The sequence below is a fragment of the Astyanax mexicanus genome, unplaced genomic scaffold (genome assembly GCF_023375975.1).
Source record: "Astyanax mexicanus isolate ESR-SI-001 unplaced genomic scaffold, AstMex3_surface scaffold_46, whole genome shotgun sequence".
Classification (NCBI taxonomy): Eukaryota; Metazoa; Chordata; class Actinopteri; order Characiformes; family Acestrorhamphidae; genus Astyanax; species Astyanax mexicanus.
In genome coordinates, this window is record NW_026040056.1 from 383,392 (window position 1) to 405,000 (window position 21,609).

Genomic DNA, 21,609 nt, shown 5'->3' on the forward strand with positions numbered 1-21,609 from the left:
TCTGGCGACTGGTTTCATGTAGATGGTTGTGATGGTTGAAATTTGCATGCAGGTAGTTAAATTAGTACTAAAGAATATGAGTCGGTTATTTGGTCGGTGTATTTAGTATATTTGACGCTTATAAGCATTCTACATTACATAGTCAGAACGGGCCCGCCAACGGGCTAGGGGGCGCTTCTGCAGTGAAAACATTCTGAGCAGGAGGTTGTGAATCATAGAATATTTTGTCGTGATTTATGTGAATGTGTTTGCGTTTTGTCAGTGTTGGATTGGAAGACCAAAAATAGGAAAGTACCGCAATGTAATCCATTTATTTTAGCAGAGTAACTGTAATCTGATTACCACTTACTGAAGCAGTAACTGTAACAGATTACAGTTACTCATAATTTGTAATCTGATTACGTAACGCCGTTACATGTAATCCGTTACTTCCCAACACTGGCCACGATTCGCGCTCACGTCCAACTCCCGCTTCGGTTAGGTGACTCTAACTCTACCCTTGGAAAACTTAGAGAAAACTTGAGTGCAAACAAACAGAAATGTATGTCCAAAAATGAATGGGGCTTCTATGGCAGCCATCATTTCTTGTCAACCTAGGGATAAACTGTTTGGTCATTTGGTGCGTCTCGTCGAGGCGACCCACCTGGTCAAGTTTGGTGTCGGTCAGACTTTCGGTGTGTCCGAAAAGTCGGAAAAACCACTTTGGTAATGTGAGACCTTTTTGTAATATAAGTCCTAACCACTCGCTTTTCTTGATCTGAACTGGTCGTGTGACACTATTTTGCCGTTTTTAGGACATTTGTGTTAAATTTGGGTTAGTGTTAGGGCTTTTATTACATAAGGGTGTCATATTACTAAGAGGGTTTTTCAGCGTTTGTAGCCAAACTATAGGTCCCACCTACATATAACCTACACCTACGTGTTGGGGAGGGACAGCCGGGTCGTTTGACACTATTTTTGAGATTCTAGGACAAGTCAAATTCCAAATTTCACCTAAAACGTTGCTTTTATGAGAAAATGACGTGTTTTTTTTCAGGGATTCCAAAGGTCATTTTGTGCGGCTCGTCGAGGCGACCCATGAGGTCAAGTTTGGTGTCGGTCAGACTTACGGTGTGTCCAAAATCCTCAAAAAACCACTTTGGTAATGTGAGACGCTTTTGTAATATAAAGTCCTAACTTCATGATTTTGTCATAAACATTTTTTAATCGTTTTTCTTAAACATTATTCTTGTCTGAACTTATTTCTGTACTGCAATTTTTTTTATAAAAAAAAGTTATCACCAAAAAAAATTCTAAATATTATTATTTTTTTGAAATTCCCACAATTACACTTCCTGTTTTGGAGTTAATTGACAGGAAATTGCTTGTGGGGAGTCGGTGTGGTGTGACTCAGGTGTAGTTTTCATTGCTTAAGCTGTTTTTCTTCAAAATTGAGAGTTGAGTGTGTCTATATTATGATTTCCATCTAGTTTCATAACTTTAGTGTTGTTGTTTACATGCAATTAGTGTATATTTAAATGTTTATAGCTTGTAGAATTTGTTTTAGAGAGAATAAGTAAACATTAAACATGTTATTTATGTTATAATCCCTTTTCAACACGCCCGCGATGACTCCTTTGTAATACAATGATTTTTTAGTAATATTTACCCTAACGGCATATTTGTCCTCAGAATGGCTAGCAGATCCCAGACCTGCCCCATATGTAGGTCTACATATGCTAACCTTTCACAGCATGTTGTCCACTTCCACAATGTGGCCAATGTCACAGAGAAGGCATTGATTCTGCAGTTGGCGAGTGGACGGTAATAACTATTGTATTGTTATAACTATGTAAGAGCGTATGGTAATAACTAGGTAATAACTATGTAGTAGTGTATAATTCTCATTAAAACCTGTTAAAAACAGTCATATTACTTATTCTTTTTCTTGTTTGTTTGTTTAGAGTCAAAGGCATTTTTAAATGCCAAGTTCCAGGTTGTGGGAAAAGTGTTAAGCGGCTGGACCGCCACCACACTGAGGTCCACCTGGACATTGATGTAAGTTAGTTAGTATTTTTATTACCAAAATATCATTCTACCTAAATTATTTAAATGCACTGAAAATTATACTATGCATGTAATTTGTTATTTTCCTGTTTTTAAGCCCGAAATACTCAGGTCTACTTTGGCCAGTGCCAAATATGAGTACGTTCTGGGCAAGTTGGCGGAGCTCCGGTCATCCAGGCCAGCAATACCCATGACAACGGTGCTGGTCATCGGTTTCCAGCCAGGCTTGGGTGTCCCTCCGGTTCCCGGCCCTTCATCAGTACCCAGCCCTTCATCAGCACCCGCCCCTTCATCAGCACCCGACCCTTCATCCCGACCCACCTGCCGACCCACCCCATCATCCCAGCCCACCCCAGAGTCGCAATCCACCCCAGAGTCCCGACCCGGCCCTTCATGCCAGCTCTCCCCGGCATCACAGCTCGCCCCATGTGCTGATCAGGAGGAAGAAGGTGACGATGGAGAGCTCTGCAATGACCCCCGCTGTGCCAAGCTGCTCCGCCAATACAAAGAAAAGCTCCTTGCTGCAGAAAAGGCTGCTCAGGGACCGGTGGCATGTACGGGGCCATGCACCAACCCTGAGTGCCTTATTAAGGATGGCGAACTGGCAAAATTAGTTCGTCTTTTTAAAAGCAGCCCATCCCTTAAGACGAGGAAAAAGCTTTCTCGGCGCCAGGAGTTTGCGAAGGGTGACAATCCAAAGTATGGTAAGAACAGTTTTGATTATGCATACACATTAACATGTTTTCTAAATTTTTTTAACTAACCATTGTTTTATTCTGTTCTGTATATGTTTTATGTTTTTGTTTTGCAGAGAAAATGCTCATCAAGTTCTCGAGCTTCTGCAGTGGCTGCAATCCTTCTGCAAAGAAGAAAGACAATGTGGCCACTGCAGTGTCTCATGTGAGACGTTTTTTAATTTTCGTCGGGCAGGGGAAGCTTCTGAGAGGGGACTTCTCCTTCCTGAAGGAGTCGTCCTGCATTGGGAAGTAAGTCATTAAATATTGCTGTTTGTTTTCAGAAATGATCAAGTTTTTGTTCATGATGTTGTTAACTGAGGTGTGTTTGTGTTTTGTGTTTTTCTGGTTTTAGTTGGACTACAATGCTGGCTGAGGACAACCTGAAGTCCACTACAATTAAGATCCATCTAATAAACTTGAAAAAGTTTCTTAATTATCTTTCACACATGCCAATAAGTGAAACCAAACTTAGTGGGATGGACTTCAGGCGCCTCCAGCTTGAAATCCAAGCCCGGCTGAAGGACCTCTCTGTGTCTGTGACTACTCACAGACAGAAAATCCGCAAGCAGCTTCGACGTAAGTACCTCATCAGAATACATGTTATCACATGCCATGAGTTACGCAATACGTTAATTGTTCTTTTGTTATTTAGAAAACATTGTGTCTAAAAAGGACCTGAGGGAGTTCCGGGCAGAGGTCCGGAAATTGCTTCAGAAGAAACTGAGTAAGTATATTTCCATTAATAATTTCAATAATAGTTTTCATAAGACATTAGGAGTCATTGTTTTTTTGTTCTTCCCAGGAGCACTGCAGGGTGATCCAAACTGGTCAACTTTGGAGCAGGTGTTTGGCCTGCTCTCAGGCTACTTCATCTCGTTTTCTGGGCACCGCCGGGGGGTCCTCCAGAACATGCTGGTTTCCGAAGTCCAGGAGGCCGACTTCGAGGGCACCAAGGGCATCATAGAGGTGAGTGTTCAAGATCATAGGCAAACAGATTGTTGATTGGTTAACTAGGGTTATTTGCAACATGTTTTCTTTTTTTATCTTAATTTTCAGGTGCAGAGCCATAAGTCGGCCAGCACCTATGGCCATGCCCAGTTATCAATCACCCAAGAGGAGTACTCTTGGTTTACCAGCCTCCTGGACATTCGTGAGGGGCTTCCCGGCGGTGAATCGCCATACTTCTTTTTCAACAGGGCTGGGGGGCCTTGCAAAAGGCTGCTCGGTATGTTCCAGACAGAATGGACCAGGATGGGGTTCGGCGGGATTTTTACCTTCAAAAATTTGCGAACTTCCGTCGTCCATCATGTAAGTATTTTGTGTATTTACTTCAAATTATCATTATCATATTGTATCAATGTTTATTTTTTATTGATTTGTTTTTTTATGTTTACTCTTTTTTGTTTTGTTTTGTTTTGTTTTTACTCAGAACAAGGACATCAGCCCTAAGAAGAGGCAGCGCATTCACAGGGCGATGTGCCATTCTGAGGCAGTGGCCTCAAAATTTTACACAGCACAGCCATCTGCTGTTGAGGCCGCCGAGGTGCGCGAGTTCCAAGAAGGCCCTGATACTTCCCCTCCCAGGCCATCAACATCTCTTCACACAGATGAGCCCTTGAGCACTGCGAAGAGGTCTAGGAGGAGGCTTTTTGTCAGGAGCTCTTCCTCTTCGTCCTCTTCCGAGATGGAGTTCCTGGAGAAGGGATACCGGTCCGATGTCTCCGGGGCTTCATCCGAGTCGATTCCAATCCAAAGTTCCTCCCAAATGGTGTCCTTGGATACGGCCCCCTCCAGGGATCCACTCATTTTGCAGAGCCCTGTCAAGCCTCTCCTGTCCACTGTAAGTGTACATTATTTTCATGTTTGTTTGATTTTTTATATTACTAGCATACTTATATGAATGTTGTGTAATGTTTGATTTCTTTCATTTATGCAGTCCAATTACCACATCATTGGCCAGGATCCGTCACCTGGCCACTGCTACCTGGGACATCCAATTAGGGTTCATGTCAATGATGTCCCACTCATCACTAGCCAGACATCCCCGAGGGTGAAGCTGGTCCGCGTGGACGAGGGGCGTCACAAAATTGTCACCAGCATAAACAGCAGCAGTGACGAAGACAATGTTCTGTCTTCAGAAGTTATTCCTTCATTCACTTTCTAGTTTTTTTTTTTTTATTATTATTTTGTAAATATTTTTGAAAAAAAACATTAAATGTTCTTATGAAGTTAAAAAAAAAAAAATTGTAAATAGTTTCTAACCAGTTTGAGTAGTTTAGATAATGTTTTAACTGCTTCTCTTTTACTTGTCATACTTGTTGTTTTACAATAAATGCTAAATGTACATTCCAATGTGCAGTTTTTTGCAAAATAAACATGTTTATGTTTAAAAAAACGACTCTTTTTTCTCAAATAAGCGTAATACGAAATATGAAAAAAATTTGCTGTGGATACTCTGTCAAAAATTATGGCCATAACGCCTCTGTAATATATAACTAATTTGTAATATTTTTCCCTAACTCATGTTTTTTGGCTACAGTAAAGGTCCAATTTTGACCAAATATATGTGTGTGTTCTATGTGGAACGTTTTCAAAATGTATTATGTGTTAGGGTTTATATTACATAAGGGTCTCATATTATGAAGAGGGGTTTTCAGCCTTTGTAGCCAAACTATAGGTCATATCTACATGAACTCTACACCTACGTGTTGGTGAGGGGTAGGCGGGTTGTTTGACACTATTTTGGAGTTTGTAGGACGTTTCTGTCAAATTCGGGATGTGTTAGGGCTTTTATTACACGAGGGTCTCATATTACAAAGAGGGTTTTTCAGCGTTTGTAGCCAAACTATAGGTCCCACCTACATATAACCTACACCTACGTGTTGGGGAGGGACAGGCGGGTCGTTTGACACTATTTTTGAGATTCTAGGACGTTCCAGTCAAATTCCAAATTTCACCTAAAACGTTGCTTTTATGAGAAAATGACGTGTTTTTTTTTTCAGGGATTCCAAGGGTCAAGACCCAAAACTGTTTGGTCATTTGGTGCGGCTCGTCGAGGCGACCCACCAGGTCAAGTTTGGTGTCGGTCAGACTTACGGTGTGTCCGAAGACTTAGAAAAACCACTTTGGTAATACGAGACGCTTTTGTAATATCTTTCCCTAACCACAAAAAAATGGTCAGAGCCACCTACTACTCTCTGACTACTCTGGTCTGCTGCTGTGCTGCTCTGCTGCTGAAAGCTTGCTTTAATCTTCAGCTTCTACACTTTTCTCTGTTTTCTTCTCTTTTACTCTCTTCACACTTACTAATCCACTTTTAGTCTGCTTCCTCTTTGCTCTACACACCTATTAATCCACTCTCAGTCTACTTTTATAGACTTTTTCCTCAGGTTTGCTGGATTAGCTGTTTGCTGCTGCAGTTTGTTTGTGTAAGTTTCTAATTTTCAACTGAAACAAGGTGAGTGCTTTTTTCTCCATGGCTTCTGCTCAGGTTTACACCTGTTTAGAGTGTGGCATGTATAGCTTAGATCCCTTATCCACCGATACTGGTAACAATAGTGGTATTTGTACTAAGTGTGAGATAGTTAGCTCCTTGGTGGATAAGGTGAATAAGTTAGAGCTGCACGTCCGGGGTTTAATAAGGGATAGACAGCAGGATTCACTGTTAGCAGCCCCGGGTGTCTCAGGGAGAGTTAGTACCCCCTCGACTCCGGCCTTAGAGCCCTCACAGCGGGGCGAATGGGTAACGTCTCGGCGGCATAGTCGAAAGGCTAAGGCTAATGCTACCGCAAAGGCCACAGCCAGCCCACCTAAACACCACGCTCCCCCAGTTCACGTGTCAAACAGGTTTGCCCCGCTCAGTGAAGCGCCAACTGAGGAGCCTGTTAAAGGTACTCTGGTGATAGGAGACTCTATCGTCCGACACGTGAAATTAGCTACTCCTTTAGGGGCACCAGCGGCAACAGTTACTTGTTTACCGGGAGCCAGAGCACCGGACATTAGTGGCAACCTCAGGTTAGGGAATAGGAGATATTCGAGGGTAGTAATTCATGTAGGGGCCAATGATATTCGTCTGCGGCAGTCTGAAGTAACTAAGGCTAATATTAAAGAGGTGATTAAACAGGCCCAGACGCTGTCCGAGGAGGTAATCTGCTCTGGCCCCATCCCAATGAGGCGTGGTGATGAAGCTTACAGCAGGCTTTCTTCGCTGAACCGCTGGATGTCCAAGTGGTGTGCAGAAAATCATGTGGGCTTTATAGATAACTGGCTACACTTTGAGGGCAAGCCTGGTCTTTTAGGTAGGGATGGTGTCCACCCCACGCGGGAGGGTGCTGCCTTACTTTCATGCAGCATAGCTCATAGTCTTTTAGTTAGTCGGCAGAGTAGTATTAGAAGCTGCTGACAATCCAGAGCCGGGACCAGGCCGCAGACAGAGAGGCTTAACCGACCGTCTGCGAGCTGCAAAGAGACGTTACCTAGATACCAATGTATTCAGACTGTGTCTGTCCCCCGAGTCAAACAAAAACATCAAAAAACTAAAACAGTAAATCTAAATAACTTAACTTATATTAAACAATCATATCCAGACTGTAGTACTAACATTTCAAGCCTAAAGATTGGTTTACTTAATATTAGATCTCTAAATTCAAAAGCAGTTCTAGTGAATGAAATGATAACTGATCAGAAATTCGATATTCTGTGTCTGACAGAAACCTGGATTAGGCCACATGAATATGTAGCATTAAATGAAGCCACCCCTGCAGGCTATAATTATATACACAATCCGAGATTGTCCGGTAGAGGAGGTGGGGTCTGCATATTTTTCCAAAGTACCTTAGTTAGCAATCAGAAACACTATGAAAATTTTACTTCTTTTGAGCTTCTTTACACCAGTATAATTAATCCAGTTACAAAAAAGAATGCATTTTCTTTAATTAACATCTACAGACCACCAGGGCCCTATTTAGAATTTTTTAAAGAATTTAGTGATTTTGTCACAGACTTAGCAGTAAGTAATGATAAAGTGATTATAGTTGGAGACTTCAACATTCATTTCGAAAAATTGGATGATCCATTAAAAAAGGCATTCACATCGATTTTAGACTCAGTTGGTATTATTCAAAATATAACAGGACCTACTCATTACTGTAATCATACTCTGGATTTAGTTTTGACCCTGGGTGTGAGCATAGATAACCCGAATATTCGTTCTCAAACCTCCGCAATTTCAGATCATTACCTTATTTCATTTAAATTACATCTCAGTCATAATATACGTACATCCCCTAGCTACTCTGTAAAACGTTCAATTACGCCTTTTACAGCCCAACAATTTACAGATAAGCTTCCAGACTTATCAACTCTAATATATTCTCCTATAGACCCAGTAGAACTAGACAAACTAACCGAAGGTTTAGAAAATACCTTTCGCTCTACCTTAGATGTTGTAGCTCCCCTTAAACACAAAATAGAGAGAGAGAAAAAGCTCGCACCGTGGTACAATGATCAAACTCGTACCTTAAAGCAGTTAGTACGAAATTTAGAGCGTAAATATCGATCAACTAAACTGGAAGTGTTTCACTCTGCGTGGAAAGACAGTCTTGTTAACTATAGAAAAGAACTAAATAAAGCTCGCTCAGCGTATCTGACCTCACAGATCGAGATAAATAAAAATAATCCTAGAGTTCTCTTTAGTGTTATTTCCAAATTAACTAAAAACCAGGCAGGTACTGAACCTCAGATTCCAGCCATTCACACCAGCAACGATTTTATGGACTTCTTCAATAGTAAAATTGAAAACATTCGGGATAAAATTAAACAGATAAATATTACATCCTCTCTGTCATCTGGTCTGGCTGATCTAGAACAAAACCCTGTTACTGAAGTTAGGTTGGAAGTCTTTAACCCACTTCCACAGCTAGAACTAGAGAAAATTATCTCCTCTTCAAACAGCACAACCTGCACACTTGATGCTGTTCCCACAAAATTACTAAAACAGGTACTGCCAGATATAATTAAACCTCTGTTAATGATAGTAAACTCATCGCTCGCCCTGGGCCATGTACCCAAAGCCTTTAAAACAGCTGTAATTAAACCTCTGATCAAGAAACCAAATCTTGATCCTAGTGTACTGTCTAACTATAGACCTATTTCAAACTTACCCTTTATTTCTAAGATTTTAGAAAAAGCTGTAGCCCAACAACTTTGCTCTTACCTGCAAAGAAACCAGATCTATGAAAAATTTCAATCTGGATTTAGGCCTTATCATAGCACTGAGACAGCTTTAGTTAGAATAACAAACGATCTACTTATAGCCGCCGACCAAGGCTGTGTTTCCCTACTCGTACTTCTCGATCTGAGCGCAGCCTTTGATACAATAGATCATACTATCCTTTTAGAAAGACTAGAGAACATGGTCGGTGTAACCGGAACTGCCTTAGCATGGTTTAAATCGTACTTAACCGATCGCTATCAGTTTGTGAGGATAAATGATATGTCTTCCAGTTATACCAAGGTAAGATATGGAATTCCACAAGGCTCTATATTAGGACCGTTATTATTTACATTATATATGCTCCCACTGGGCAAAGTTATTAGAAAACACAATGTGAATTTTCATTGTTATGCGGATGACACGCAGCTCTTCATATCAGCCAAACCTGATGACAGAGTGAGATTAAAGAAAATCGAGGATTGTGTAGAAGATGTAAAATCATGGATGTCGCACAACTTCCTCCTATTAAATAGTGATAAAACAGAAGTTCTCCTATTAGGCCCCAAAGCTGCTAGAAATAAATTATCAGACTTAATGCTAAATCTGGCTGACTTCTCAGCCACCCCTGGTTCAGCAGCTAAAAACCTTGGAGTTATCATAGATTCAGATCTAGCATTCGATAAACACATATCTAATGTTACTAGAACAGCTTTTCTACACCTCCGTAATATTGCCAAGCTAAGAAATGCCCTATCACTGCATGACGCAGAAAAATTAGTACATGCCTTTATTACCTCAAGGCTAGATTATTGTAATGCGCTACTGTCTGGATGTTCCGGCAGTAACTTAAATAAACTTCAGCTAGTTCAAAATGCTGCAGCCAGGGTCCTTACTAAAACTAGAAAATTTGACCATATTAGTCCAGTACTATCAGCACTGCACTGGCTTCCAGTCAAATTCCGCATAGACTATAAAATTCTCCTGTTAACGTATAAAGCCCTACACGGACTCGCTCCTGAGTATTTACAAGACCTCATCTCCTGTTATGAACCACCGCGATTACTCAGATCTCAGGGTGCTGGTTTATTAGTAGTGCCTAAAATTCAGAGGAGCTCTGCAGGAGGAAGAGCTTTCTCTTATAAAGCGCCTCAACTCTGGAATAATCTCCCCGAATATGTTCGGGACTCAGACACAGTCTCAATCTTTAAGTCTAGACTGAAAACTTACTTGTTTAGTTTAGCTTTTGGTAATTAATGTTTTTCCCTTTAGATAAGGCTGCAGATTCAGGGGTTCATGGACAGAGGAAATTGTGGTAAACTGAGATGCTGGTGCTGTTGTTCTCCCACTGCACACGGTCACTCAGGTTTGTGGACGGTGGAGTGGGTGGATGCCAGTGTTTCAGGGTGCCTCCATGTCTATGTTACCTTCTGGCTCTCTGCCTTTAGTTAGGCTGTTTTATTCAGTTCTGCCGGAGTCATTTGCCACACTCTGATAATGTTTTAATATTCTCAGTTTTGCATAAATCCAGTAAAAACTAATTCCATCTCTCTGCTTTCCTCCGAGTTACTGACTGCCCACCTGTCTGACCCGATACCGATGTTGGACCCTCAGGCTCTCGCGTCTCCTGTCCGGCCAGACTGATGGAAGTTTCTGAAGTCAGCTCTTCTCCACCACCACCACAGATCAGCTGCTCATCGACCATCTTACTCTCCACTACAGATTACACCCAAGCCATTAGTGGCACTATTACATTCCTGAGTACATAAAACCTATATAGATGTATAAAAGACTTTTTAAATTTTAATTTAAAAGCCGTTTGACCAGTGGTAGGATGGTCCCCCCTTTAATGTGAGTCTTGGTCCTCCCAAGGTTTCTTCCTCCTCCTGCAGCTCTGAGGGAGTTTTTCCTTGCCTCCGCGCTCACTGGGGGTTCTGTATTATGTATATTCTATGTTTAATGTTTTGCCTGATTCTTTGTCCTGTAATCATGTTTCTGTAAAGCTGCTTTGTGCCAACACCTGTTGTAAAAAGCGCTATACAAATAAATTTGATTTGATTTGATTTGACCTACGGTAGGCCTACATGAGGACGGAAGCGTATGTAGCCAAACTATAGGTGTGATCTACTATAAATAGGTCGGGGGTTGGTCACCGGTATGACCTTTCTGTAATACATTACACTTTGGTCATATTTCACTTAATGAGTGTAACAAGGGTGGGGGATGGGCACTCTGAAGTCATGAGGACCTCTTGGTCACATATGACTGGGGGATGGGCACTCTGAAGTATTGAGGACCTCTTGGTCATATATGATTGGGGGATGGGCACTCTGAAGTATTGAGGACCTCTTGGTCACATATGACTGGGGGATGGGCACTCTGAAGTATTGAGGACCTCTTGGTCACATATGACTGGGGGATGGGCACTCTGAAGTATTGAGGACCTCTTGGTCACATATGACTGGGGGATGGGCACTCTGAAGTATTGAGGACCTCTTGGTCACATATGACTGGGGGATGGGCACTCTGAAGTATTGAGGACCTCTTGGTCATATATGACTCTTCTGTAATATCTCCCCTAATGTGTGTCACTGAGGTGGGGGATGGGCACTCTGAAGTCATGAGGACCTCTTGGTCACATATGACTGGGGGATGGGCACTCTGAAGTCATGAGGACCTCTTGGTCATATATGATTGGGGGATGGGCACTCTGAAGTATTGAGGACCTCTTGGTCACATATGACTGGGGGATGGGCACTCTGAAGTATTGAGGACCTCTTGGTCACATATGACTGGGGGATGGGCACTCTGAAGTCATGAGGACCTCTCGGTCACATATGAGTGGGGGATGGGCACTCTGAAGTCATGAGGACCTCTTGGTCACATATGACTGGGGGATGGGCACTCTGAAGTCATGAGGACCTCTCGGTCACATATGACTCTTCTATCATATCTCACCCAATGTGTCACTGAGGTGGGTGATGGGCACTCTGAAGTTATGAGGACCTCTCGGTCATGTATAAATCTTCTATAATATCCCACGTAATGTGTGTCACAAAGGTGGGGGATGGGCAGTGTGAAGTACTGAGGCAGTACTGAGGACGTCTTGGTCATATAGGACGCTTCGGTAATGTTTCACCCTAACTTTGTCACAAAGGCCTGTTGATCCGTTCTAGAGCCCCCGGGACACTTTTGTAATACCATAACACTTTGGTAAACACTTGCCTAATTAGGGTTAGGGAATTTCCATTGGAACACTGATGAAAGTGCAAGGCTGAAAATTGAAATAAATAAATCTGGCAAAGTTGCACATTTTTCGGCTTGCATTTTCATTTTTGTGCCCACCTGTGGCCCACCCAAGTCTGTGAAAGCTAACCCCATAAAATGCGCTGATTGGAACGGGTGAAATTGTACTCGGGGTTCGATCCCCCGCGGCTGAGTGAAGCCTTTCCAGGGAACCATGCAGATGCGATGTACTGCTGCACTACTTCTTGGCTTTGGAGTTATGGTAGCCCTGAGCCGGCCTTGTGGTGTGGTTGAGCTTGGTCAACCAGTGGTAGCTGTGGAAAATTGGAGAATTAAAGTCCAACTTGTTCTAATAGTGGTGGATGCGAAAAGTTGGAAAAAATGACTAAGTCCCACTCGGTCTACCAGTGGTAGGTCGGAAAAGTGTGAAAACATTTTTAAGTCCTCACTTTTGGTCTACCATTTCACGATATTTCTAGTGAGCGTGGCGAGCTCCAGGATTTCGGACCCCCTTCGGCCGACTCTCTTATTCGACGAAGGTGCACCTCTGTCGGCCTCGGAGCGGGTCCGCCCGCGCTCTGGAGGATTTTTCGTCGGGGGGATTTCCAAAGGGGTGCCGTCGGGCTAATGAGGAGAGTGGCAATGACTAGGGGTCCAAGCACCCAGGGCTGGTTCCCAGGGGGTCCCAGACTGGTGGATGGAGCCCAGGCTTGGGTGAGTCCTCCAGGGCTGGTTCCTGAGGGTCCCAGACTGGTGGATGGAGCCCAGGCTTGGGTGAGTCCTCCAGGGCTGGTTCCTGAGGGTCCCAGACTGGTGGATGGAGCCCAGGCTTGGGTGAGTCCTCCAGGGCTGGTTCCTGAGGGTCCCAGACTGGTGGATGGAGCCCAGGCCTGGGTGAGTCCTCCAGGGCTGGTTCCTGCGGGTCCTAGGCTGGTGGATGGAGCCCAGGCCTGGGTGAGTCCTCCAGGGCTGGTTCCTGAGGGTCCCAGACTGGTGGATGGAGCCCAGGCTTGGGTGAGTCCTCCAGGGCTGGTTCCTGAGGGTCCCAGGCTGGTGGATGGAGCCCAGGCTTGGGTGAGTCCTCCAGGGCTGGTTCCTGAGGGTCCCAGGCTGGTGGATGGAAAAGTTGGAAAAAATGACTAAGTCCCACTCGGTCTACCAGTGGTAGGTCGGAAAAGTGTGAAAAAATTTTTAAGTCCTCACTTTTGGTCTACCATTTCACGATATTTCTAGTGAGGGTGGCGAGCTCCAGGATTTCGGACCCCCTTCGGCCGACTCTCTTATTCGACGAAGGTGCACCTCTGTCGGCCTCGGAGCGGGTCCGCCCGCGCTCTGGAGGATTTTTCGTCGGGGGGATTTCCAAAGGGGTGCCGTCGGGCTAATGAGGAGAGTGGCAATGACTAGGGGTCCAAGCACCCAGGGCTGGTTCCCAGGGGGTCCCAGACTGGTGGATGGAGCCCAGGCTTGGGTGAGTCCTCCAGGGCTGGTTCCTGAGGGTCCCAGACTGGTGGATGGAGCCCAGGCTTGGGTGAGTCCTCCAGGGCTGGTTCCTGAGGGTCCCAGACTGGTGGATGGAGCCCAGGCCTGGGTGAGTCCTCCAGGGCTGGTTCCTGAGGGTCCCAGACTGGTGGATGGAGCCCAGGCTTGGGTGAGTCCTCCAGGGCTGGTTCCTGAGGGTCCCAGGCTGGTGGATGGAGCCCAGGCCTGGGTGAGTCCTCCAGGGCTGGTTCCTGAGGGTCCCAGACTGGTGGATGGAGCCCAGGCCTTGGTGAGTCCTCCAGGGCTGGTTCCTGAGGGTCCCAGACTGGTGGATGGAGCCCAGGCTTGGGTGAGTCCTCCAGGGCTGGTTCCTGAGGGTCCCAGGCTGGTGGATGGAGCCCAGGCCTGGGTGAGTCCTCCAGGGCTGGTTCCTGAGGGTCCAAGACTGGTGGATGGAGCCCAGGCTTGGGTGAGTCCTCCAGGGCTGGTTCCTGAGGGTCCCAGACTGGTGGATGGAGCCCAGGCTTGGGTGAGTCCTCCAGGGCTGGTTCCTGAGGGTCCCAGACTGGTGGATGGAGCCCAGGCTTGGGTGAGTCCTCCAGGGCTGGTTCCTGAGGGTCCCAGGCTGGTGGAAGGAGCCCAGGCCTGGGGGAGTCCTCCAGGGCTGGTTCCCAAGGTGTCCAGGCTGAGGGCTGAATCCCAGGCTTGGTGGACCAAGTCCCACTTGGTCTACCAGTGGTAGGCCCAAAAAGTGGAAAAAATGACTAAGTCCCCACTTTTGGTCTACCATTTCACAATATTTCTAGTGAGGGTGGCGAGCTCCAGGATTTCGGACCCCCTTCGGCCGACTCTCTTATCCGACGAAGGTGCACCTCGGTCGTCCTCGGAGCGAGTTCGCCCGCGCTCTGGAGGATTTTTCGTCGGGGGGTTTTTCAAAGGGGTGCCGTCGGGCTGTTGAGGAAAGTGGCAATGACTAGGGGTCCAAGCACCAGAGAATACTCTCCATTCATTTCTAAGCATGGCAGAGCTTAAATAAAGCCCCAATAATGGTTCCAAAGGGGATTTTTGGACACTATAACACGGACCCAATCCTACCCGACCATGAAGCTCCGCAGGTCGGCCTCCGTCCCGCCCCCCGCCCCCCAGGCGGTACGGAGGAAAAAACAAACTTCCAGAGACGGTTCCAGGGGGGGGTATCTCTTTTATTATTTTGACCCGATCGAATGGACTACCGAGCCCGCCTGGGTAGGCAACCGCGCGGCCCTCCGTGGCCACTGTGCGCGGTGCGTTCCTACCCGACCTAGTGATTTAGCCTCCAGGGGGGTCCTCCGTCAGGGGGAGGACCTTTCCGAACCTATCCGAGGGAGTCGTAGACGGCCCGTCTATATCGCAATCTGCCCTACACGATAACCGGTCGGCCCGGAGCCGTCGGACTTGATGCCTCGGTGGTTCTCGCGTCCCCCGAGCTCTAGCACCCGGCTTCAAAAAGCTCCGGACCCCCGGTTTTGGAACGAGCGTTTCCTTGTTATCCCCGAAGCAATCGGGAACTCGTGCAGCGGAGTTGCCACACTAATTTCCACTGGGAGCAATGAGGGGTGAGTCTGGACGAGCCTCTCCACCCGTCGGTACGGGGCCGATCCCTCTCCCCTCTAAGAACCAATGTTTTTTTCTGTGACAAAAAACACTCGCAGCAACCTGGTTGATCCTGTCAGTAACATATGCTTGTCTCAAAGATTAAGCCATGCAGGTCTAAGTGCACACGGAAGGTACAGTGAAACTGCGAATGGCTCATTGAATCAGTTATGGTTCCTTTGATCGCTCCACACGTTACTCGGATAACTGTGGTAATTCCAGAGCTAATACATGCAAACGAGCGCTGACAGGTCCTCTCTCGGGGGGGCCGGGATGCGTGCATTTATCAGACCCAAAACCCACCCGGGGACCCGCGAGGGTTTCCCTCGGCCCTTTGGTGACTCTAGATAACCTCGGGTCGATCGCGCGCCCACCGCGGCGGCGACGTCTCATTCGAATGTCTGCCCTATCAGCTGTCGATGGTAGCATAGGGGGCTACCATGGTGACCACGGGTAACGGGGAATCAGGGTTCGATTCCGGAGAGGGAGCCTGAGAAATGGCTACCACATCCAAGGAAGGCAGCAGGCGCGCAAATTACCCATTACCGACACGGTGAGGTAGTGACGAAAAATAACGATGCAGGTCTCTTTCGAGGCCCTGTAATCGGAATGAACGTATCCTAAACACATGGGTGAGGACCCATTGGATGGCAAGTCTGGTGCCAGCAGCCGCGGTAATTCCAGCTCCAATAGCGTATATTAAATTTGCTGCAGTTAAAAAGCTCGTAGTTGGACTTCGGGAGACCCTGCCTCCCGGCGCCCCCCGGATGCCCTTGGTTGGGTATCCGGTCCTCAGGGGTCCGGAGCGTTTACTTTGAAAAAATCAGAGTGTTCAAAGCGGGCACCAAACTCGCCTGAATGCCTGAGCTAGGAATAATGGAATAGGACTCCGGTTCTATTTTGTGGGTTTCCTGAACCAGGGCCATGATTAAGAGGGACGGCCGGGGGCATTCGTATTGCGCCGCTAGAGGTGAAATTCTTGGACCGGCGCAAGACGGACGAAAGCGAAAGCATTTGCCAAGAATGTTTTCATTAATCAAGAACGAAAGTCGGAGGTTCGAAGACGATCAGATACCGTCGTAGTTCTGACCGTAAACTATGCCAACCCGCGATCCGGCGGCGTTATTCCCATGACCCGCCGGGCAGCGTGCGGGGAAACCAGAGTCTTTGGGTTCCGGAGGGAGTATGGTTGCAAAACTGAAACTTAAAGGAATTGACGGAAGGGCACCACCAGGAGTGGAGCCTGCGGCTTAATTTGACTCAACACGGGGAACCTCACCCGGCCCGGACACGGAAAGGATTGACAGACTCATGGCTCTTTCTCGATTCTGTGGGTGGTGGTGCATGGCCGTTCTTAGTTGGTGGAGTGATTTGTCTGGTTAATTCCGATAACGAACGAGATTCCTATGTGCTAAATAGTTACGCGGCCCCCCGCGGTCGCGGTTAACTTCTTAGAGGGACCAGTGGCGTATAGCCACGCGAGATGGAGCAATAACAGGTCTGTGATGCCCTTAGATGTCAGGGGCTGCACGCGCGCCACAATGGCCGGGCCAGCGTGTGCCTACCCTACGCCGAGAGGCGCGGGTAATCCGCTTAAACCCGTTCGTGACGGGGATTGGGGATTGCAATTATTCCCCATGAATGAGGAATTCCCAGTAAGTGCGGGTCATCAGCTCGCGCTGATTAAGTCCCTGCCCTTTGTACACACCGCCCGTCGCTACTACCGATTGGATGGTTATGTGAGGTCCTCGGATCGGCCACGCCGAACTATCATCTAGAGGAAGTAAAAGTCGTAACAAGGTTTCTGTAGGTGAACCTGCGGAAGGATCATTACCGGGATCGGGGTTGGTAGTACCTCCTGGTAGGTACGACTCCCTACATCCACAAGCCCTCCTTTCAAGCCACGGCCTGACGTCGGGAACTACAGGGATTCCCTTCGGCCTGTAATGACTTGATGCAAACCGGTGTCCTGAGAACAAAAAACGTTTTACGGCCAAAGGGAGACGGGTACCTGGCCCCCGAAGTCCGCCCGCCGGTTTCTCTCCGGAGGCGGCTCGGCGGCGTGGTTTGATGACCCCGAGTTCGCTTCGGCGTTCCGGGGCGCCCGTACCCGCGGCTGCCGTAAAACATTATTTCAACCATCACTTTTGTGTCTGTTGGTTACATGGCTTTGAAACAAAAAACCATAAAGAGTACAACTCTTAGCGGTGGATCACTTGGCTCGTGCGTCGATGAAGAACGCAGCCAGCTGCGAGAACTAATGTGAATTGCAGGACACATTGATGATCGACACTTTGAACACACATTGCGGCCCCGGGTCTCTTAAGGGTCGCGGCCGGCGCCTAACAGCTGGCTTAGAACTGGTGCGGACCAGGGGAATCCGACTGTTTAATTAAAACAAAGCATCGTGAGGGCTCTAAGCGGGTGTTGACATGATGTGATTTCTGCCCAGTGCTCTGAATGTCAAAGTGAAGAAATTCAATGAAGTGCACCCCGGAGTCACTGGAATAAGGCGGACTCCGGAGAAGCAGCATTGAGCGTTGAGCATCGTGTCATAGGCCTCCACCTCCACGTGGTACACCTGGTAACATCCTAGATTGCTAGGATGGCTAAGAGAGGCCATTTGAACGCATCCTGCCAACTCTCTCAAGAGTTGTGCGGAGAATTCACACCTGTAAGGGGCCCCGGGAACGGGGGGTTTCCTCACATGGTTAGAGCAACAACCTGCCAACCTTGCAAGATAATTCGAGGAGTCTCGAATCAGGAGGTTGGTGGATAGAAAATCTCGCCGCGAGCGGGCAATGGGTAAGAGGGAGCCCACGGGTAAGACCTGACACCATAACTCTCAGGGTAGTATGGCCGTAAGAGCCTTTCCGGTGATTGTGGTTGGTCAGCGATACGGGCGACGGAAGTCTGAGTATCTTACTGATCGGCTGTTGTCATTTGGCTAGGCAATTGTCAGGGTGCGAGACCCGACTTGCCAATGGAGAGCGAGACTTTTCTTACATCCGGTTCTGCCGGGACCCGAAACCCCGTAGCCGCAGTTGGAGGGGTAACTCGTCCCCCAAGCTCTGATGTCGCGGGACCCTCCGACCTGATAGGGGTAAGGGGCGGTTGGTCCGGGGATCTGATGCTTGAAGGGAATATCCACAGCCTCGGTATCGGAGACGATAATGCCCAGGATCAGTCAGGACCAGGAGAACTGGCTTTCCCTAGCTCGAACGCCACCACCATGGATAGTAGGGCTTACGAGTCGACCACGAACCCGACTCGGAATATTGTTGTGGACTTACCGGATCCCAACATACGCTGTGATCTTTGTGGCGTGCAGGTGGGCACTGTTCAACGGGCGGCAGGGCACTTTGCCAAACGTCATAGTAAGGTGTCCATCTCGTATAGATGTTGTCGATGCCAAAAAGTTTCCTCCAACCACCACTCAGTGTCCTGCCACATCCCGAAGTGCCCAGGAGTGCAACCGGCCACTGATACGGTGGGTCACAGTTATATCTGTGATAGTTGTGAAGCTCGCTTCCCAACGCGGAGGGGCCTAAGTACGCACCGGCGCATAGTCCACGGGAAGGTCTCAGAAGGTAGGGTGGCTGGGGCGCGGGCCTCAGTGGAAAGGGAAACCGTCAAGCGACGGAGGGCTGATGAGGAAGGAGTCGACGAAGGTACCGAGGACGTTGTCATAGAGCACAGGAGTAATCGGGGACCTGGCTCTGTCTTCCGACTCTGTGGATATAAGAGACAAAAGGACAATGATTGTAGTTCGGACGCGAGTACTGAGGGTCAGGAGCCTGAGCCTGTGTTGAGAGTCCCGGTGACTGGTCTTCTGGAGGCTTACAGGAGATTGGCGGCGGAGATGATCGATGCAGCCAGATCCTCCAAGGACCAACATATCTCAGTCCTCAAATTATGGCTTGAAGGTGCAGCCGAGTGGCCTGCTCGACTTGAAGCTGCAGCCCGATCCGTACTTCGACTGCTCGGGGGCGTCGAGGAAAAGGTCCGTGTGACGCGTCTCTCCTCCCGTAGATTGATGGGACGGCAATCTACTGGCACTAGTAGGTACAGCAGGGCGAAGGCGAGAACAGCAGCCTTCGTAAGGTGCCAAAAGCTGTTCAGGAACGACCCGGCCCGTCTAACTAAAGAGATCCTAGACGGTAGTACACCTTCCGTCTGCCCCATTCCCCTCACAACTGTTGAGGCAGCGTACAAAGAGAAATGGGAGGTCCCAGGATTCTTTGGCGGGCTGGGAAGGTTCCTGACGGAGAGGGACGTTGATAACGGTCTCTTTGAATCGGCTCTCACGGCGACTGAGGTATTGGAAAACCTTCGAGCCATGTTGAGCGATTCCGCACCTGGCCCAGACGGAATTAAAAAGCAGTTCTTGCTTGACTGGGATCCGAAGTGCGAGCTGGTCACACGGATGTTCAACGTGTGGATGTTCACCGGAGTCGTGCCGGTGTGCTTTAAAAGATGTCGAACGGTGCTGATACCCAAAACTGGGAACGGGGTGGCGATGGAGATCGGTAGTTGGCGGCCGATCACTATCGGTTCCACAGTTTTGAGACTCTTCACTAAGGTGATCCACAGTAGACTCGTCAGAGGGTGCTCGGTTCACTGCCGTCAGAGGGGGTTTATCATCGCCCCTGGCTGTTCTGAGAACATTGAGGTTCTGCAAGGCCTCATTAGACGGAGTACAGAGGAGTGCAGCCCACTTGCAGCAGTATTTGTCGACATTGCTAAAGCATTCGACTCTATCTCTCATGAACATATCTGGTATGTTCTACAGGAGAGAGGCGTGGACATCCACACAATAGGACTCATCCGCAGCTCCTATGAACAAAGTGTGACCAAAATTGAGATCGGAGACCAGTCCACCTCCGAAATCTCTATCAGAGTTGGTGTCAAGCAGGGAGACTCCTTGTCACCGTTGCTCTTTAACTTGGCAATGAACCCCCTTATTGCCATCTTGAGACCCATGGACAGGGGTTCAGGGTGCTAGACACAACGCTTTCAGTGTTGGCGTTCGCAGATGATTTGGTGGTTGTGTCTGACTCATGGCAGGGCATGGCCTCCAACTTGCGAATCCTTGAAGATTTCTGCCGGCGCGGGGGGCTGAGGCTTCAGCCTTCTAAGTGTTCTGGTTTTCTGATGTCCTTTAAGTCCAGGGCTAGGTGCCTCAATGACTGCCCGCCGTGGAGAGTAGAAGGGGCGGCTCTCCATATGACTTGTCCCGGAGAGGCAGTGAGGTACCTGGGCATCTCGGTGTCGCCCTGGCTCGGATTGATGAGGCCAAACATAGTCGGTAAGATTTCCGATTGGGTGAACAGGATTGGTAAGGCTATGCTCAAGCCGACGCAGAAGGTCTCCATTCTGACTAGGCATGCCATACCTCGGGTCATTTACTCTGCCGATCACTGCGACCTTAGTCTGGCAACACTGCACTCCGCGGACGTAATAATCAGGAAGGCTGTGAAGAGTTGGCTGCATCTTCCTATGTCGACCTGTGACGGACTCTTGTATGCACAGAAAAGGGATGGTGGCCTGGGAGTGCAGAAACTAGCCCGTCTCATTCTGTCCATCCAGGTCAGGCGGCTGTACCGTTTGGCTGGGTCATCAGATGTTACGACCAGTAAGCTCATGAGCACAGAGAAAGCGCATATCAAGTTCAAGGCAGTTTGGAAGAGGGCTGGGGGTTCCCTGGAAGACCTGCCAAGTTTCGGCTTGGTGGGCGCTCAGGCTCCAGAGGGTAATTCCTCCAACCCCGTGATCCAACGATGTCTGAAGCCCTGTGACTGGAGGAAGGAGGAATTTATCAAATGGACTAGCCTACCGGTCCAAGGGGTGGGTGTGCGTGGGTTTCGCGGCAGCCGTGCTAGCAATGCTTGGCTCACCGCTCCCCTTGGGATGAAGCAGAGACATTATATTGCGGCTCTTATGCTTCGGGTCAACGTGTACCCTACCTTGGAGTTTAGGAGTAGGGGGAGGGACAAAGTATCCTCTCTCTGTAGGCGGTGCTCTTTGAGCCTGGAATCCGCCTCTCACATCCTGAGTGTCTGCCCATTCACTCAGAGGTCCAGGATTAGAAGGCATCACAGAGTTTGTGACCTCCTCGCTGCCGAAGCGGAGCGATGGGACTGGGATGTTCACCGGGAAAAGTCCTTCAGGGAGGCCAATGGCGCCCTGCTGCGGCCGGACCTGGTGTTCGTCCGAGGCAGTGAAGCCAAGGTGGTGGATGTCACAGTGAGGTTTGAG

At 48.0% G+C, this 21,609-nt stretch overlaps 1 protein-coding gene, 1 non-coding gene and 1 pseudogene across 2 annotated transcripts; all 3 read left to right on the forward strand.

Moving 5' to 3' along the window:
- The first annotated feature begins 2,236 nt into the window (after positions 1–2,236).
- LOC125795255 (uncharacterized) lies at positions 2,237–4,947 on the forward strand. Its single transcript, XM_049473762.1, has 8 exons — positions 2,237–2,750; positions 2,858–3,032; positions 3,136–3,359; positions 3,436–3,507; positions 3,586–3,749; positions 3,840–4,091; positions 4,213–4,623; positions 4,720–4,947. The coding sequence occupies exons 1-8, from the start codon at positions 2,237–2,239 to the stop codon at positions 4,945–4,947; spliced, it is 2,040 nt and encodes a 679-aa protein (XP_049329719.1).
- A 10,464-nt stretch (positions 4,948–15,411) lies between these two features.
- Positions 15,412–17,184, forward strand: LOC125796447 (18S ribosomal RNA; annotated as a pseudogene).
- Positions 17,185–17,547: 363 nt separating this feature from the next.
- LOC125796446 (5.8S ribosomal RNA) lies at positions 17,548–17,695 on the forward strand. Its single transcript, XR_007435357.1, has one exon. It is a non-coding gene; the product is annotated as a 5.8S ribosomal RNA (ribosomal RNA).
- The last annotated feature ends 3,914 nt before the right edge of the window (positions 17,696–21,609 follow it).